At 44.5% G+C, this 18,940-nt stretch overlaps 1 protein-coding gene across 4 annotated transcripts in view; it reads right to left on the bottom strand.

Moving 5' to 3' along the window:
- The window catches only part of PRELID3A (PRELI domain containing 3A), a 110,354-nt gene that overhangs the window by 76,055 nt on the left and 15,359 nt on the right, over positions 1-18,940 (bottom strand). The window contains exon 2 of one of the 4 annotated variants that reach the window (XM_073551002.1): positions 10,037-10,090. The exons of 2 other annotated variants lie outside the window; for them this stretch is intronic. In XM_073551002.1, coding sequence (XP_073407103.1) covers positions 10,037-10,090 — 54 coding nt within the window. Of the gene's footprint in view, positions 1-10,036; positions 10,091-12,251; positions 12,339-18,940 lie in introns of those variants that run through there. One more of the 4 variants, XM_073551005.1, reaches the window with a different exon arrangement.

The following is an 18,940-nucleotide window of genomic DNA, read 5'->3' as shown; positions in this document are numbered from 1 at the left end:
TAATAAGAATAAGTTAGCAGCGTTCGGATTACAATATAGTGGTTTTTTCAAAGCACTATAATAAGTCAGCAGCGTTCGGATTACGATAGTGCTTTCTTCAAAGCACTATAAATATAAGACATCGGATTACAATATGTTGCTTGAACCTAGAGGTTCAAGCACAATAATTAAGTATACCTCAAATCATTGTATATAAAAAGTGTGAGTGCAGAAGGAAGCATTCTTATAGGTGCACAGTTTAGCCCATTTTATATACAGTCCTGTGCACTTCTACTCAAGGACAGTGACAAGTGCAGTCACGTTATGCAAACACAAAGTAAATCTATGAGGAAGCAATTTAATTATCACAGAATTTAAGCAAAAGGATGTACACACGTGGTACCCCTCGTTTAATGACAGAAAAACCCACAATGGTTACAGAAACAACTTGAATCTGACAAAAGTAATAAATAAAAAATCTATGAAAATTAACAAATGAAAGTCAGACATTGCTTTTCATCCATGCTTCCACAGAATTAAAAAAAAAATAAAACTCATGAAATAGGCCTGGACAGAAATAATGGTTCCCTTAACTTAATATTTTGTTGCACAACCTTTTGAGGCAATCAAACGATTCCTGTAACTGTCATTAAGACTTCTGCACCTCTCGACAGGTATTTTGGCCCACTCCTCAAGAGCAAACTGCTCTAGTTGTCTCGTGTTTGAAGGTTGCCTTTTCCAGACGGCATGTTTCAGCTCTTTACAAAGATGCTCAATAGGATTTAGGTCAGGGCTCATAGAAGGCCACTTCAGAATAGTCCAATGTTTTCCTCTTAGCTATTCTTGGGTATTTTTAGCTGTGTGTTTTGGGTCATTATCCTGTTGCAAGACCGATGACCTGTGACTAAGACCAAGGTTTCTGACAGTGGGCAGCACATTTCTCTCTAGAATCCCTTGATAGTCTTGAGATTTCATTGTACCCTGCACAGATTCTAGACACCCTGTGCCAGATGCAGCAAAGCAGCCCAAGAACATAAGAGCCTCCTCCGTGTTTCACAGTAGGGACAGTGTTATTTTCTTGATATGCTTCATTTTTCCATCTGTGAACATAGAGCTGATGTGCCTTGCCAAAAAGTTGCATTTTTGTCTCATCTGTCCATAGGACATTCTCCCAGAAGCTTTGTGGTTTGTCAACATGTAGTTTGCCAAATTCCAGTCTGGCTTTTTTATGATTTGTTTTTTAATAATGGTGTCCTCCTTGCTCGTCTTCCATGAAGTCCACTTTGGCTCATACAACGACGGATGGTGCGATCTGACACTGATGTTCCTTGAGCTTGAAGTTCACCTTTAATCTGTTTATAATTTTTTTCTGGGCTCTTTTGCTACTATTCGTATTATCCATCTCTTTGATTTGTCATCAATTTTCCTCCTGCGGCCACATCCAGGGAAGTTGGTTACTGTCCCATGGAGCTTAAATTTCTGAATAATATGTGCAATTGTAGTCACAGGAACATCAAGTTGCTTGGAGATGGTCTTATAACTTTTATCTTTAAAATGTTTGTCTAATTTTCTTTCTAATCTCCTGAGACAACTATTTCCTTTGCTTCCTCTGGTCCATGTTGAGTATGATGCACACCATGTCACCAAACAGCACAGTGAGTATCTGTAGTGGTCACACCATGATTTAACATGTCCCTTTTGTCACATTATTTTCAGGGGTACCATCATTTCTGTCCAGGCCTATTTCATGAGTTTTATTTTTTTTTTTTAAATCTGTGGAAGCATGGTTGAAAAGCAAAATCTGACTTTTTTAATTTTTTTCATTTTCATAGATTTTTCATTTATCATTACTTTTGTCAGATTCAAGTTATTTCTGTCACTATTGTGGGTTTTCTGTCATTACATGAGGGGTACCAACAATTTTGACCACGTGTGTATAACTGATGCTAGTAATTCCAAAAAGGAGTAAAGTGGCAAGTGCAGATTTGGAATAAGTAAGTCAAGAATAGTAACAAAACACCAATATATACCGTATTGTAGGGTGGCGGAGTTCACACCGTGTGGTAATGAGGCAGTGACCCAGCAAAGTTCAACGCAAATGTCTTTATTGTCCAAAAAAGCCTCACAACTTAAAGGCAAAATGGTATCCTCCGAATCGCAGTCGGGGCGTCAAAATAGTCTGTCTCTGAAACCGGTTGCCTTGGGCGACTCCAACATCGTTTCACGCTGAGGGGTGCCAGGCTTATTGCTTCCCTTGACTCTGTGTTGACTTCACACAAGCTGGATGTTGCAGAGCCACCTGCTCTGCAGCTTGCAAGCAAATAATGACACACACAACCCTTTGCTGCAGGGTTTTCAATGGGATCTATGGCCATGAGCCACTTGTAAGACCCGGCTGGAGGGAGTGAACTGTGCCACTGCCATCCTGTAGTTCACTTCAAAAATAAAAGCCCACGCCGGTTTTTTTAAATTTTCCTTCGACAAATATATTAACCAAGTCCAAACTTACCATATTTTACGGACTATAAGATGCACTTTTTTCCCAAAAAAATTTGGGAGGAAAATGAGGGTGCATCTTATAGTCCGAACGCAATCTTACCAGGGGGTTCCGGCAGTAGTGTAGCAGCGTCCCTTCTTTAGGGTTATGGCGGCGGCAGAAGTGCGGATATACTGATGCAAAGGGTCGGCAGTGAGCAGTGCAGAGAGCATCATTGGTTTCCCTGCCTCCATCTTCCTGAAGCCATGGTCCGCCAGAGGCAACGTGTGCGCAGATTGAGATCTCGGCTGACCTCTTGTGCTCCATTCTCCTGAGGCTGTGGGCTTCAGGAAAATTGCTGCCGGAGGCCGCGCATGCACAGATTGAGATCTCGGCAGCCCTCAGCTTCAGGAAAATGGCTGCCGAGAAACCAATGATGCACTCGGCTCTGCTCACTGTGGACACTGGGCTACAGCATCGCCACATTTCTGCCGCCGTTATCCTGAGGAAGGGACCCTGCTCCATGCAATACACTTTGATCTGCCTCACTGCTGACATCGGACCTACAGCATCGCACCGCTGGGATACCCTGGGAGTGCAGCATTACCCTACTTCTGCCGCCACTGGCTTCCTGAGGAAGGGACCATGCCTCCTGTGACCCCGCTCTAACACTGCTGGCCCTCAGGTAAGATACCTTAAATTCGGACAATAAGACGGACCACATCTTATAAAATTTTTTTTTGCTATTTTCCACCCAAAAATTTGGGGTGTGTCTTATGGTCTGATGTGTGTTATAGTCCGAAAAATATGGTATTGTAGTGCGGCGGTGTTCACACCGTGTGGTAATGCGGCAGTGACCCAGCAAAGTTCGACGCAAATGTCTTTATTGTCCAAAAAAACTCAACTTAAAGGCAAAATGGTATCCTCTGTATCGCAGCTGGGGTGTCAAAACAGTCTGTCTCCGAAACCAGTTGCCGTGGGCGACTCCAATACCATGTCACACTGAGGGACGCCAGGCGTATTGCTTCCCTTGGCTCTGTGTTGACTTCACACAAGCTGGATGTTGCAGAGCCATATGCTCTGCAGCTTGCAAGCAAATACTGACACACCCAACCCTTTGCTGCAGGCTTTTAAATGGGATCTGCGGCCATGAACCACTTGTAGGACCCAGCTGGAGGGAGTGAACCGAACCACTGCCGGGTTTTCTTAAGGCTAAGTGCACACGTACCGGAACTCTCGCGGAAATTACCGCAAGAATTCCGGAATTCCATTCCACGGGAAAATCGCATTTTAAATTCCCGCGATTTTCCCGCGGAAAAACTAGCGATTTGCAAGCGTAATTAGCTTGCAAAATGCTAGCGTTCTCCAAGCGATCTGTAGCATCGCTTGGAGAACTGATTGACAGGTTGGTCACACTCGTCAAACATAGTGTTTGACGAGTGTGACCAACTTTTTACTACTGAGGCCGCCTATGCGGCATCAGTAGTAAAAGATAGAATGTAAAAAAAAAAATAAAAAACGGTTATTCTCACCCTCCGACGTCCCGCGCATCCGTTCCCAGTAATCCTTTGCGAAAATGCCCGCGATGACGTCAGTTCTCGCGGGATCGCGACGTCTCGTGGTTATTCGCGATGACGTAGCGCGAATGACCGCGAGACTTCGCGATCCCGCGAGAAGGGACATCATCGCAAGCATTTTCGCAAAGGACTACTGGGAACGAGAGCGTGAAGAGAAGCGGGAAGGCTGCGCGGGACGTCGGAGGGTGAGAATAACAATATTTTTTATTTTAAATTCTATTTTTTACAGGGATATGGTACCCAAAGCCCGGAGGACAGTCTTCTCTCCTCCGGACCATGGGTACCATCCGCAATTGTTCTGCTTACTTTCCGCATGGTGTGCACAGCCACATGCGGGAAATAAGCGGAACAATGCATTCCTATGGGTGCGGGATCGCTGAGATTCCGCAAATTAATGAGCATGCTGCGGTTTTTACCGCGAAGCGATTCCGCCGCGGTAAAAACCGCAGCATTAGCACAGCATTGCGGAATCCCATAGGAATGCATGGGATGCTTATTTTTCGCATTTACGCGGCAAAATCGCGCGGTTAAAACCGCCGCGGAAACGCAAAAAAAACGCCACGTGTGAACTCAGCCTAAATCTGCCTTGGACAAATAGCTTGACCAAGGCCAAACTTACTTTTATTCTGTACTGCAACCACAGCTATGTCTGTAACTGCAATGCACTACAGCGGGCTTAATAGGCTTCTGTGCGCATCCTGGGGGACACATAGGGACCCTCGCATATAATTCCCTTCAGTGCCTCACAATATAAAGAGGATTCCCAAAGGGAATCATATACTGGTTTTTGACTGTGCTTTGTTCACAGATACCTTGAGGCATGTATTTTATTTTCAGATAGACTGAACGTCTAATGGTATATTATTGCATCTTATGTTATTTGTTTAACTACTCTATTAAGACCAATTAGGCCAGTGCAATATACTTGTTTCTATCTTCCGGTGTATAAATGATTTTACCCCATGCATAATTATGGATTTGGTGTCTTCAATAGGTTGCTTACTTGACAGATATTAATAGACTAATGATAAGTACCTTGTAGATATCATCTGTATGTCTTGAATGATTATGAATTTGTTCCTATGTATATGTTGGGCCATGTCCTAAGATGTATTGGATCCCATTCATCACCTACTGGTCATCCACACTGTGTACAATAATCTGGATTATTAGGGTCACATTAACATTTTAATATTTACTTCTTCACGGTGATGCTTTCTTTTCTTTTCTGGTAAGGGTTCAATAGGGTCCGTAAGGGTAAGCCGACATGGATTCCTAGGGTGCAAACCTCCACAGCAAGGTTGAGTAACTGCTAGGCTGTTATTAGAGCCAGTACCCCCACTTTTCACCATTCTGGCTAACCCTGATTTAGTAAAAAGCCTTCTTTTTAATATTGGATGAATTAAGTTGTTTGTATATAGTAGGCAGGTCTTTTCTAGTGCTTTCGAATAGTTTGCTCCACTCTTCTTTTCTGTGTGTCTACCTTCATCACCTCTAAAATTACGATTAGTTGTGGGGGAACTTTTTAGCAACAGGCTATGTTCCTAGCCCAATCTAAAGTACTTTGTGCTGTGTCCTACTATTGACTGTTATTTTTTTCAATAAGTCTGGCACTGCCATTAGAACAAAACCCCTTCCTTTCCCATTACATAAGTGCAATACCATGTGCGATACATAAAAGTAGCTGTGACTTAAACTGCTTGATATTCAGGACACTGCAGCACTCAGCCCAGACAAGACTTGCACTGTTCCAAAAGGGTTTATATCCGGACGTGACAGACATGACATAAAAGAGTGAATGGGTGACGAAGGTTGCGTCTTTGTGTATGGAAGGTACGGTAGACAATGGTGACGGCTATGATCCCAAAAGCAACATGACTGTTAACTAAATAAAACCTTCACTTCTCAGTGAGCTAAGCCTCGTGACAAATACTGAAAAGGAATACGAGATCATCTAAACCACCACACTATGACAAACAACACCATTTAATTAATTTAAAAAAAAAACACACACAGACACACAAAATTTAAGCCTTTTTTTTACTTTATAATATTTTGTTAAGATACTTTACAAGTCTTATAGAATGGTTTATGGGGAAAAATGAAATGAAAAATGTCTTAATCAGAGCATTGGATTTTGAAAAAAATAAAGTCATAAACCAAAACTCTGTATAGTATGTCTTTATTTACCATTCAGTCATGGCCAAAAGCTTTGAAAATTGTCAAATGTTTTTATTTTTTTTTTACAAAACAATATTTGCTGCTCCAGTTTTGTACAGTGGCAATTTGCATTAAATCTAGATTATTATACAGAGTGAGAAGATGAACTGCAAAAACTGCAAAAAAATTACGGTAAGTCATTCCTTAATATGAATATTAGTGAAATCACAAAAAATTAATTTCCACTGAACTCTGCCATAAAAGGACCTGTTCACATCATTTCAGTGATCTTCTTCTTAGATCGGGAGTAAGTGTTATGGTATGTGCACACGCTGCGGATTTGGCCCTGCGGATCCGCAGCAGTTTCTGCTGCGGTGTACAGTACCATTATTCCCTATGGGAAATGGAAACCGCAGTGCAGATGCTGCGGAATTTTCCGCGTGGATTTTCTGCTTGTTTCTAAACCACAGAAAGAATTGACATGTCAATTCTTTCTGCAGATTCCGCAGCGGTTCACCATCTCCTCCATTGTGGAGATGGTAAAACCGCGGCGCAAAACCGCAGGATAATCTGCAGATAAACCGCAGGTCTTTTGACCTGCGGATTTATCTGCGGATTTTGAATATCCGCGTGGATCAATCCGCAGCAGATTCCGCAGCGTGTGCACACAGTCTTAAAGCGGGCAAAGCAGCTGATATCACGCTGTTAGGCTGACTGCATTTATAAGAGCAGACTGGTCGCTCTAAAATTGAGCTGGTGTTTGAAATGCTTGTCTTCTATTAACTATGAATACCTCCAAGGAAACGTGCAGTCAACAATACTTTGCATTAAAAGGGTTTTGCAGGCAAGGACATTGCTGTTTGTAAGATTGCCCCTAAATCAACCATTTGTCGGATTATCAAGAACTTCAAAGAGAGAGTTTGCATCCTCTGAAGAAGGTTTCAGGGTTCCCAAGAAAGTCCAAAAAGTGTCAGGATCAATTTCTAAAGATTATTCAGCAATGGGATTGGTTCAGTACCAGTGCAGAGCTTGCTCAGGAATGGCAACAGGCAAGTGTCGGTGCATCTGCACTCAGGATGAACCAAAGACTATTGGAGGCTCGCCTGGCGTCAAGATGGGCAACAAAGGAGCCTCTTTTAATGGGTAGCTCAATTTCCGCATCAAAAAAGTTGCTGCATTTTTATAGATGCTTTATGTGCATTTCTGCACAAAAAAATACTTCAGGTGTGGTTTTGTACAGAGGATGTGATGTCACAGCAGCAAGAATGGCCTTCCCAGAAATTGCAGAAGAGCACACAAAGCCACATATCTGCATTAAAAAAATGACTAAAAACACGCACTAATGGAAAATGTAATGGTCTTTTTTTAAGATTTTTATAAATAATACATAGAAAATGGTTAATTTGCACTGATCCCAGTGCGTATTTGTTGAAGGGCTATCACCTACATGTCAGTGTAGATATTCCCCGGGTGGAAATGACTACTAAAAGGCAAAAAAAGAGGCTGTCCAGTGCCAGTTTTCATAGAGTACGTTAATCGACCATTTTGCGGATCCCCTTACATATTTGTGAGTTACCATATCTCCATTTTTACAATCCACACTATCCAAGTAATTTAGCTAATGTTTGTAAACCATAGTGGTGGTACAAAATGATACTGTGCAATATTACAGGCTTTCAGGCTAACTTACCCAGGTACCTGGCAGTAGCCTGAGAATAATCAAATTATTGATATACCTTTTCCTCCCTCTCAGTTTTGCATCAACCCATTCCCTCAATTGTTTTATGCCTATTTACCTACTGTTGGCTTGACTGCATGTCTCGTAAGCCTGTCAGGTTTACAGTAGCTCAGACATGTTATGAGCAGTTTATACAGACAGAAACCCATCCCAATGCTTGCCAAGGATGGGTTGTAGCCTGAAATAGCTGATGAGACATTTTGGATTACATTATAGAGAAACAATTTAAATACTTAATTATCATAGGATGGCATCTTTGCCGCAAGAGCTATTGTAAAATTTCTGATACGCAAGATCTGCCAGAGACGCCTGTTTGTGCTGTTATTTTGAAGTGAAGGCACCTTACACAAATCATCCCCAAGGGGTAGCCCATGTACTCTCAGGGACATGGCACATAAACAACTCATTCTCTCCATGGCATCACTCACTACAGAGCTCCCAACCGCCTCTGGACGTGACATCAGCACAAGGACAGTGTGTTTTGGAAGCTTCTTGAAATAATTCCCAAAATCCAGGAGCTACACACGATAATGTATTTTCTCCTGCTTCTAACAGATCCATTTCAAGAACAATCTGTACATTTGCTGCCTTATATATCCAAACCTTATATCAGGGGCAAGGGTTAATCATATGCTAAGGTGGATCAGTGTTTAGTTGGGACCTAGGGGTTTCAAGTCAATATTTCTCTCCTACACATCATTCAAAGTCCTGAAGACCTGCCTTATGACTGTACAATGATGACATTTCTTCTGAATGAACTCCTATCTGTGTAGTGCCATTAGTCATTAGAACGTTCTGCTTCCTCTTACAATGCTCTATTATCGGCATTTTATGCATCCCTCTCTAATTACGAGCCATTATAGACATAATATATAATGTGGAACAAACAACCATTCAACTCAACCACAGGTATTCATTTTTATTCAGAGCACAAAATGTGGAAGAAATAGAGAACGCTCATGTCCATAGAGGAACAATGTAGGAAACTGATCCTGAGCTGTAACATCCGTCTGAGCTAAGGATCCACAGACGCTCAGGAGATTAAATACACACAAAGTGGGAGATTTACCAAAGTAAATGCACCAGAAACATTTCAGTGAAGAGGTAGTGCACATACAAGGTGGACAATGGACATGTCACGATTTCCACTCTGTATCTGTCTTTGTTACTTTGTGTTGGGGCTGTCAGTCTGTGCTACAATCACCTATGTTCATTTTCCTTAAAGGGAGTCTGTCACCCCATTTTTGGACTATCAGCTGCCGGCGCCGCCATCAGGGGATTATCTACAGAATTCCGTAATGCTGTAGATAAGCCCCCTGTCACGATGACCCGTCCTGTGTGACGCGACCCGCAGGCCGGTAACTAAAACAACAAGACGCGGCACGTGATACTGTCCTGTGTGACACGGCCCGCAGGCCGGTAACTAAAACAACAAGACACAGGGAAAGTTACAATGGTGGGCCCTGCCATAGGGAAAGGGGATGTGGAGACCTCCTGCACTCCCCTGAGTCAGTGTCCCTAACGCTCCTAACGTTCCCTATGCCGGTTCCGCACCGGGCGCCGATCAGGAACCTGTCGCCCTAGCACACCCTACACCTATCCCTTGCTAGGGAGCTGGGTGGCGCAGGCACTGGCCCCACCGCTGTACTAACACACACTAAGGAAAAAGACAAACAGGGAAACACAACTTAGCTTTACTCTGTTGCACTTGCTCCTGGCAACAGAGTCCACCACCAGAATGCAGCTCTCCTCCTGAATCGCTGCCACCAAGCTCTGTCAGAGCTTGAAGGAAATCCCCTATGACTCCTTCCACACCAGGGCTAAGACAGTGCTGCAAGGAATGCTCTCCAGCTCCTTCCTCCACCAAGGATGGTTGAAATGAACACTATCACCAACCCTGATTGCAACACCTGTGACTCTTTTATAGCAGCCAGAGCAATCACACCTGCAATATAATCACGTGCACTTAACTAAAGAAACAAGAGTGCAATGATGCTCACCACCACCGGGGGCAAATTTAGAACAAATGACACCACAGTGCAATAATCCTAATGGCCACTGGGGCAAAAAACAAACTTAAGCACAGCTTAAGAAAAAAAAGGTTACCTGTGCTTTTTATCAGTCCTGATTCCGTATGGATCATGACACCCCCGATGTAACCTGAAAGAGAAGTAAAACGAGTTAGATTATACTCACCCGGGGGTCGGGTTTTGGTCCGATGGGTGTTGCGGTCCGGTTCGGTGCCTCCCATCTTGTAGTGATGACGTCCTCTTCTTTGCTTCCCGTCGTGGCTCCGGCGCAGGCGTACTTTATCTGCCCTGTTGCGGGCAGAGTAAAGTACTGCAGTGTGCAGGCGCCGGAGCTCTCTGACCTGGTCCGGTGCCTGCGCACTGCAGTACTCTGTTCTGCCCTCAACAGGGCAGAGCAGTGCGCCTGCGCCGGAGCCGCGACAGGAAGCAAAGAAAAGGACATCATCGCTACAAGATGGGAGGCGCCGGACCAGACCGCGACACCATCCGGACCAAAACCGGACCCGGACCGCCCCTGGGTGAGAATAATATAACTCATTTTTCTTCTTTTTCAGTTTACATAGGGAGCTTATCTATGTACAGCATTACAGAATGCTGTACATAAGCCCCTGATGGCGCTGCCAGCAGCTGATAGTCCAAATATGGGGTGACGATAGTCCAAATATGGGGCGACAGATTCCCTTTAATCAGGCTTCTAAGCATGCTAGTTCCTCCCCCCAGTGTCAATTGTACACTTGCTGTTGCCTATGTAACATTGATCCCTCTGCGCTATGTGCCTGACCCAGCTTGACTTGATTCTCTTTCCAGACTCAGACCCTTTGCTTGTGTCCTGACTTTGCTTGTGCCTGCTCCCAGTAAACTGTCTCTGGCTTTTCTGATCTCGGCTCATGTATTGGACTTCGGCTCTGACTTCCCTTTGTACTGCTTCATTTACTGGCCCTGATTTTGTATTGTTTGTCCTCCCTTTACTTACAGTAAGTAGTATGTACGGTATATTACTTCCGTGACTTGCGTCACATTACAGGACCCCAGTTCTCTTGACAGATTGGGACACCAGTAACCAGACTGGTATCAAATATCGATAAGAACCTATTTGTGGGAGAAGTTATGTGATGATTTATATTCTGGCTGACACATTGTTTTCATCAGTTTCTGAGATGCTAGTTTCCAATACTTACGACATGCTCCCAAAAACGTATATTGTGCTGCGCCAGTTTTATGGATTGCACTACCCCAAACGATCTGACTAATCACTAGCCCTCACATTTTTAAGCGTGCTTTAAAAATACATCTCTTTAGACAGGTCCATCACCTCACTTCACTAATATAATGCTCCCCTGTTCCCTCTTTTTAAATTTTCCTCAGGATGTGGTCCATCCTATTAATCTGTCCACATCCTCCATCCACCGAAAGCACTTAGTAACTGCACTTAGATACTGGCCGATAACCGGATCATGCAGCTTATTTGAAATGCCCTATTATAATGAGCGCTGGACCGTAGATGACAGCACTTTCTACCTATTGTGTTCCCTCTATTTCCTTATAGACTGTATGCTTGCAAGCTGGACCTTCACTCCTCCTGTAACTGGTGAACCATGTGTTAACGCGTGATGTTTTAATTGTCTGTACATCTCCCAGATTAATTGTACAGTGCTGCAGAATATGTTGGCGCTATATAAATAAAATTATTATTCTTATTAGCGAAAAAGAGTCAATCAAAATGTCAGCCATAACTGAAAATTAAAGCTTCAAACTCTTTGAAAGTGCAGAAAGGTAATTACTGATTAAATGGTGGTGGTCAGGTGCATACAGTCACTATATCACACTATATGGATGGTGGCGGTCAGGTACATACAGTCACTATATCACACTATATGGATGGTGGCGGTCAGGTGCATACAGTCACTATATCACACTATATGGATGGTGGCGGTCAGGTACATGCAGTCACTATATCACACTATGTGGATGGTGGCGGTCAGGTACATACAGTCACTATATCACACTATGTGGTGGTCAGGAACATACAGTCACTATATCACAAAAAAGAGGGGGAGAAGCCAGCGCTGCTTGTGGTCAGAACGTAATACAAGAAGTGTGAAAACACACATAGGTTTCAATCTGTATTCAAAAATGAGACATTTAGCAAAAAATTGATCAATTGTTTGAGCTACCCCGCCACGTCAAGGCAGTCTCGTATGGGGAGTCCTACTCTACGTTTTTTATATTCGCTGTGCCATTACGGCCTCCTAAATGTATAAAAGCAAGACCTCATTACATGCACACTGTACCTCAAGCATTTCAGAATCGCTCCTATGGCACCAGAGAGGACAAGCGCAGATAAAGATTAGCCAGGTCCATGCAGACATTTCAGGTCCAACCTCCACACTGCCTGTCCAGCACCACATGATAAAGGACGATCCAGGCCCAGATACAGGTGCGTAATCAAATAAAGCCTAGGGCAGGGCAGGGCTGCCGTTTAATGTGAACAGCAGCCTAGATCAATCACTGAGAAAACAGAAAGAATGGCGTACATGACCCAGCGCGCACGGCTACAGTGGTGGTCAGCCACAAAACCAATATCAAGAAAAAAGAGGGGGAGAAGCCAGCGCTGCTTGTGGTCAGAACGTAATACAAGAAGTGTGAAAACACACATAGGTTTCAATCTGTATTCAAAAATGAGACATTTAGCAAAAAATTGATCAATTGTTTGAGCTACCCCGCCACGTCAAGGCAGTCTCGTATGGGGAGTCCTACTCTACGTTTTTTATATTCGCTGTGCCATTACGGCCTCCTAAATGTATAAAAGCAAGACCTCATTACATGCACACTGTACCTCAAGCATTTCAGAATCGCTCCTATGGCACCAGAGAGGACAAGCGCAGATAAAGATTAGCCAGGTCCATGCAGACATTTCAGGTCCAACCTCCACACTGCCTGTCCAGCACCACATGATAAAGGACGATCCAGGCCCAGATACAGGTGCGTAATCAAATAAAGCCTAGGGCAGGGCAGGGCTGCCGTTTAATGTGAACAGCAGCCTAGATCAATCACTGAGAAAACAGAAAGAATGGCGTACATGACCCAGCGCGCACGGCTACAGTGGTGGTCAGCCACAAAACCAATATCAAGAAAAAAGAGGGGGAGAAGCCAGCGCTGCTTGTGGTCAGAACGTAATACAAGAAGTGTGAAAACACACATAGGTTTCAATCTGTATTCAAAAATGAGACATTTAGCAAAAAATTGATCAATTGTTTGAGCTACCCCGCCACGTCAAGGCAGTCTCGTATGGGGAGTCCTACTCTACGTTTTTTATATTCGCTGTGCCATTACGGCCTCCTAAATGTATAAAAGCAAGACCTCATTACATGCACACTGTACCTCAAGCATTTCAGAATCGCTCCTATGGCACCAGAGAGGACAAGCGCAGATAAAGATTAGCCAGGTCCATGCAGACATTTCAGGTCCAACCTCCACACTGCCTGTCCAGCACCACATGATAAAGGACGATCCAGGCCCAGATACAGGTGCGTAATCAAATAAAGCCTAGGGCAGGGCAGGGCTGCCGTTTAATGTGAACAGCAGCCTAGATCAATCACTGAGAAAACAGAAAGAATGGCGTACATGACCCAGCGCGCACGGCTACAGTGGTGGTCAGCCACAAAACCAATATCAAGAAAAAAGAGGGGGAGAAGCCAGCGCTGCTTGTGGTCAGAACGTAATACAAGAAGTGTGAAAACACACATAGGTTTCAATCTGTATTCAAAAATGAGACATTTAGCAAAAAATTGATCAATTGTTTGAGCTACCCCGCCACGTCAAGGCAGTCTCGTATGGGGAGTCCTACTCTACGTTTTTTATATTCGCTGTGCCATTACGGCCTCCTAAATGTATAAAAGCAAGACCTCATTACATGCACACTGTACCTCAAGCATTTCAGAATCGCTCCTATGGCACCAGAGAGGACAAGCGCAGATAAAGATTAGCCAGGTCCATGCAGACATTTCAGGTCCAACCTCCACACTGCCTGTCCAGCACCACATGATAAAGGACGATCCAGGCCCAGATACAGGTGCGTAATCAAATAAAGCCTAGGGCAGGGCAGGGCTGCCGTTTAATGTGAACAGCAGCCTAGATCAATCACTGAGAAAACAGAAAGAATGGCGTACATGACCCAGCGCGCACGGCTACAGTGGTGGTCAGCCACAAAACCAATATCAAGAAAAAAGAGGGGGAGAAGCCAGCGCTGCTTGTGGTCAGAACGTAATACAAGAAGTGTGAAAACACACATAGGTTTCAATCTGTATTCAAAAATGAGACATTTAGCAAAAAATTGATCAATTGTTTGAGCTACCCCGCCACGTCAAGGCAGTCTCGTATGGGGAGTCCTACTCTACGTTTTTTATATTCGCTGTGCCATTACGGCCTCCTAAATGTATAAAAGCAAGACCTCATTACATGCACACTGTACCTCAAGCATTTCAGAATCGCTCCTATGGCACCAGAGAGGACAAGCGCAGATAAAGATTAGCCAGGTCCATGCAGACATTTCAGGTCCAACCTCCACACTGCCTGTCCAGCACCACATGATAAAGGACGATCCAGGCCCAGATACAGGTGCGTAATCAAATAAAGCCTAGGGCAGGGCAGGGCTGCCGTTTAATGTGAACAGCAGCCTAGATCAATCACTGAGAAAACAGAAAGAATGGCGTACATGACCCAGCGCGCACGGCTACAGTGGTGGTCAGCCACAAAACCAATATCAAGAAAAAAGAGGGGGAGAAGCCAGCGCTGCTTGTGGTCAGAACGTAATACAAGAAGTGTGAAAACACACATAGGTTTCAATCTGTATTCAAAAATGAGACATTTAGCAAAAAATTGATCAATTGTTTGAGCTACCCCGCCACGTCAAGGCAGTCTCGTATGGGGAGTCCTACTCTACGTTTTTTATATTCGCTGTGCCATTACGGCCTCCTAAATGTATAAAAGCAAGACCTCATTACATGCACACTGTACCTCAAGCATTTCAGAATCGCTCCTATGGCACCAGAGAGGACAAGCGCAGATAAAGATTAGCCAGGTCCATGCAGACATTTCAGGTCCAACCTCCACACTGCCTGTCCAGCACCACATGATAAAGGACGATCCAGGCCCAGATACAGGTGCGTAATCAAATAAAGCCTAGGGCAGGGCAGGGCTGCCGTTTAATGTGAACAGCAGCCTAGATCAATCACTGAGAAAACAGAAAGAATGGCGTACATGACCCAGCGCGCACGGCTACAGTGGTGGTCAGCCACAAAACCAATATCAAGAAAAAAGAGGGGGAGAAGCCAGCGCTGCTTGTGGTCAGAACGTAATACAAGAAGTGTGAAAACACACATAGGTTTCAATCTGTATTCAAAAATGAGACATTTAGCAAAAAATTGATCAATTGTTTGAGCTACCCCGCCACGTCAAGGCAGTCTCGTATGGGGAGTCCTACTCTACGTTTTTTATATTCGCTGTGCCATTACGGCCTCCTAAATGTATAAAAGCAAGACCTCATTACATGCACACTGTACCTCAAGCATTTCAGAATCGCTCCTATGGCACCAGAGAGGACAAGCGCAGATAAAGATTAGCCAGGTCCATGCAGACATTTCAGGTCCAACCTCCACACTGCCTGTCCAGCACCACATGATAAAGGACGATCCAGGCCCAGATACAGGTGCGTAATCAAATAAAGCCTAGGGCAGGGCAGGGCTGCCGTTTAATGTGAACAGCAGCCTAGATCAATCACTGAGAAAACAGAAAGAATGGCGTACATGACCCAGCGCGCACGGCTACAGTGGTGGTCAGCCACAAAACCAATATCAAGAAAAAAGAGGGGGAGAAGCCAGCGCTGCTTGTGGTCAGAACGTAATACAAGAAGTGTGAAAACACACATAGGTTTCAATCTGTATTCAAAAATGAGACATTTAGCAAAAAATTGATCAATTGTTTGAGCTACCCCGCCACGTCAAGGCAGTCTCGTATGGGGAGTCCTACTCTACGTTTTTTATATTCGCTGTGCCATTACGGCCTCCTAAATGTATAAAAGCAAGACCTCATTACATGCACACTGTACCTCAAGCATTTCAGAATCGCTCCTATGGCACCAGAGAGGACAAGCGCAGATAAAGATTAGCCAGGTCCATGCAGACATTTCAGGTCCAACCTCCACACTGCCTGTCCAGCACCACATGATAAAGGACGATCCAGGCCCAGATACAGGTGCGTAATCAAATAAAGCCTAGGGCAGGGCAGGGCTGCCGTTTAATGTGAACAGCAGCCTAGATCAATCACTGAGAAAACAGAAAGAATGGCGTACATGACCCAGCGCGCACGGCTACAGTGGTGGTCAGCCACAAAACCAATATCAAGAAAAAAGAGGGGGAGAAGCCAGCGCTGCTTGTGGTCAGAACGTAATACAAGAAGTGTGAAAACACACATAGGTTTCAATCTGTATTCAAAAATGAGACATTTAGCAAAAAATTGATCAATTGTTTGAGCTACCCCGCCACGTCAAGGCAGTCTCGTATGGGGAGTCCTACTCTACGTTTTTTATATTCGCTGTGCCATTACGGCCTCCTAAATGTATAAAAGCAAGACCTCATTACATGCACACTGTACCTCAAGCATTTCAGAATCGCTCCTATGGCACCAGAGAGGACAAGCGCAGATAAAGATTAGCCAGGTCCATGCAGACATTTCAGGTCCAACCTCCACACTGCCTGTCCAGCACCACATGATAAAGGACGATCCAGGCCCAGATACAGGTGCGTAATCAAATAAAGCCTAGGGCAGGGCAGGGCTGCCGTTTAATGTGAACAGCAGCCTAGATCAATCACTGAGAAAACAGAAAGAATGGCGTACATGACCCAGCGCGCACGGCTACAGTGGTGGTCAGCCACAAAACCAATATCAAGAAAAAAGAGGGGGAGAAGCCAGCGCTGCTTGTGGTCAGAACGTAATACAAGAAGTGTGAAAACACACATAGGTTTCAATCTGTATTCAAAAATGAGACATTTAGCAAAAAATTGATCAATTGTTTGAGCTACCCCGCCACGTCAAGGCAGTCTCGTATGGGGAGTCCTACTCTACGTTTTTTATATTCGCTGTGCCATTACGGCCTCCTAAATGTATAAAAGCAAGACCTCATTACATGCACACTGTACCTCAAGCATTTCAGAATCGCTCCTATGGCACCAGAGAGGACAAGCGCAGATAAAGATTAGCCAGGTCCATGCAGACATTTCAGGTCCAACCTCCACACTGCCTGTCCAGCACCACATGATAAAGGACGATCCAGGCCCAGATACAGGTGCGTAATCAAATAAAGCCTAGGGCAGGGCAGGGCTGCCGTTTAATGTGAACAGCAGCCTAGATCAATCACTGAGAAAACAGAAAGAATGGCGTACATGACCCAGCGCGCACGGCTACAGTGGTGGTCAGCCACAAAACCAATATCAAGAAAAAAGAGGGGGAGAAGCCAGCGCTGCTTGTGGTCAGAACGTAATACAAGAAGTGTGAAAACACACATAGGTTTCAATCTGTATTCAAAAATGAGACATTTAGCAAAAAATTGATCAATTGTTTGAGCTACCCCGCCACGTCAAGGCAGTCTCGTATGGGGAGTCCTACTCTACGTTTTTTATATTCGCTGTGCCATTACGGCCTCCTAAATGTATAAAAGCAAGACCTCATTACATGCACACTGTACCTCAAGCATTTCAGAATCGCTCCTATGGCACCAGAGAGGACAAGCGCAGATAAAGATTAGCCAGGTCCATGCAGACATTTCAGGTCCAACCTCCACACTGCCTGTCCAGCACCACATGATAAAGGACGATCCAGGCCCAGATACAGGTGCGTAATCAAATAAAGCCTAGGGCAGGGCAGGGCTGCCGTTTAATGTGAACAGCAGCCTAGATCAATCACTGAGAAAACAGAAAGAATGGCGTACATGACCCAGCGCGCACGGCTACAGTGGTGGTCAGCCACAAAACCAATATCAAGAAAAAAGAGGGGGAGAAGCCAGCGCTGCTTGTGGTCAGAACGTAATACAAGAAGTGTGAAAACACACATAGGTTTCAATCTGTATTCAAAAATGAGACATTTAGCAAAAAATTGATCAATTGTTTGAGCTACCCCGCCACGTCAAGGCAGTCTCGTATGGGGAGTCCTACTCTACGTTTTTTATATTCGCTGTGCCATTACGGCCTCCTAAATGTATAAAAGCAAGACCTCATTACATGCACACTGTACCTCAAGCATTTCAGAATCGCTCCTATGGCACCAGAGAGGACAAGCGCAGATAAAGATTAGCCAGGTCCATGCAGACATTTCAGGTCCAACCTCCACACTGCCTGTCCAGCACCACATGATAAAGGACGATCCAGGCCCAGATACAGGTGCGTAATCAAATAAAGCCTAGGGCAGGGCAGGGCTGCCGTTTAATGTGAACAGCAGCCTAGATCAATCACTGAGAAAACAGAAAGAATGGCGTACATGACCCAGCGCGCACGGCTACAGTGGTGGTCAGCCACAAAACCAATATCAAGAAAAAAGAGGGGGAGAAGCCAGCGCTGCTTGTGGTCAGAACGTAATACAAGAAGTGTGAAAACACACATAGGTTTCAATCTGTATTCAAAAATGAGACATTTAGCAAAAAATTGATCAATTGTTTGAGCTACCCCGCCACGTCAAGGCAGTCTCGTATGGGGAGTCCTACTCTACGTTTTTTATATTCGCTGTGCCATTACGGCCTCCTAAATGTATAAAAGCAAGACCTCATTACATGCACACTGTACCTCAAGCATTTCAGAATCGCTCCTATGGCACCAGAGAGGACAAGCGCAGATAAAGATTAGCCAGGTCCATGCAGACATTTCAGGTCCAACCTCCACACTGCCTGTCCAGCACCACATGATAAAGGACGATCCAGGCCCAGATACAGGTG

This window comes from Dendrobates tinctorius, unplaced genomic scaffold (assembly GCF_039654945.1).
Source record: "Dendrobates tinctorius isolate UK_male_01 unplaced genomic scaffold, ASM3965494v1 ptg000171l, whole genome shotgun sequence".
Classification (NCBI taxonomy): Eukaryota; Metazoa; Chordata; class Amphibia; order Anura; family Dendrobatidae; genus Dendrobates; species Dendrobates tinctorius.
Note: the sequence above shows the minus strand (reverse complement) of the source record. Positions and strands in the feature narration are given on the sequence as shown.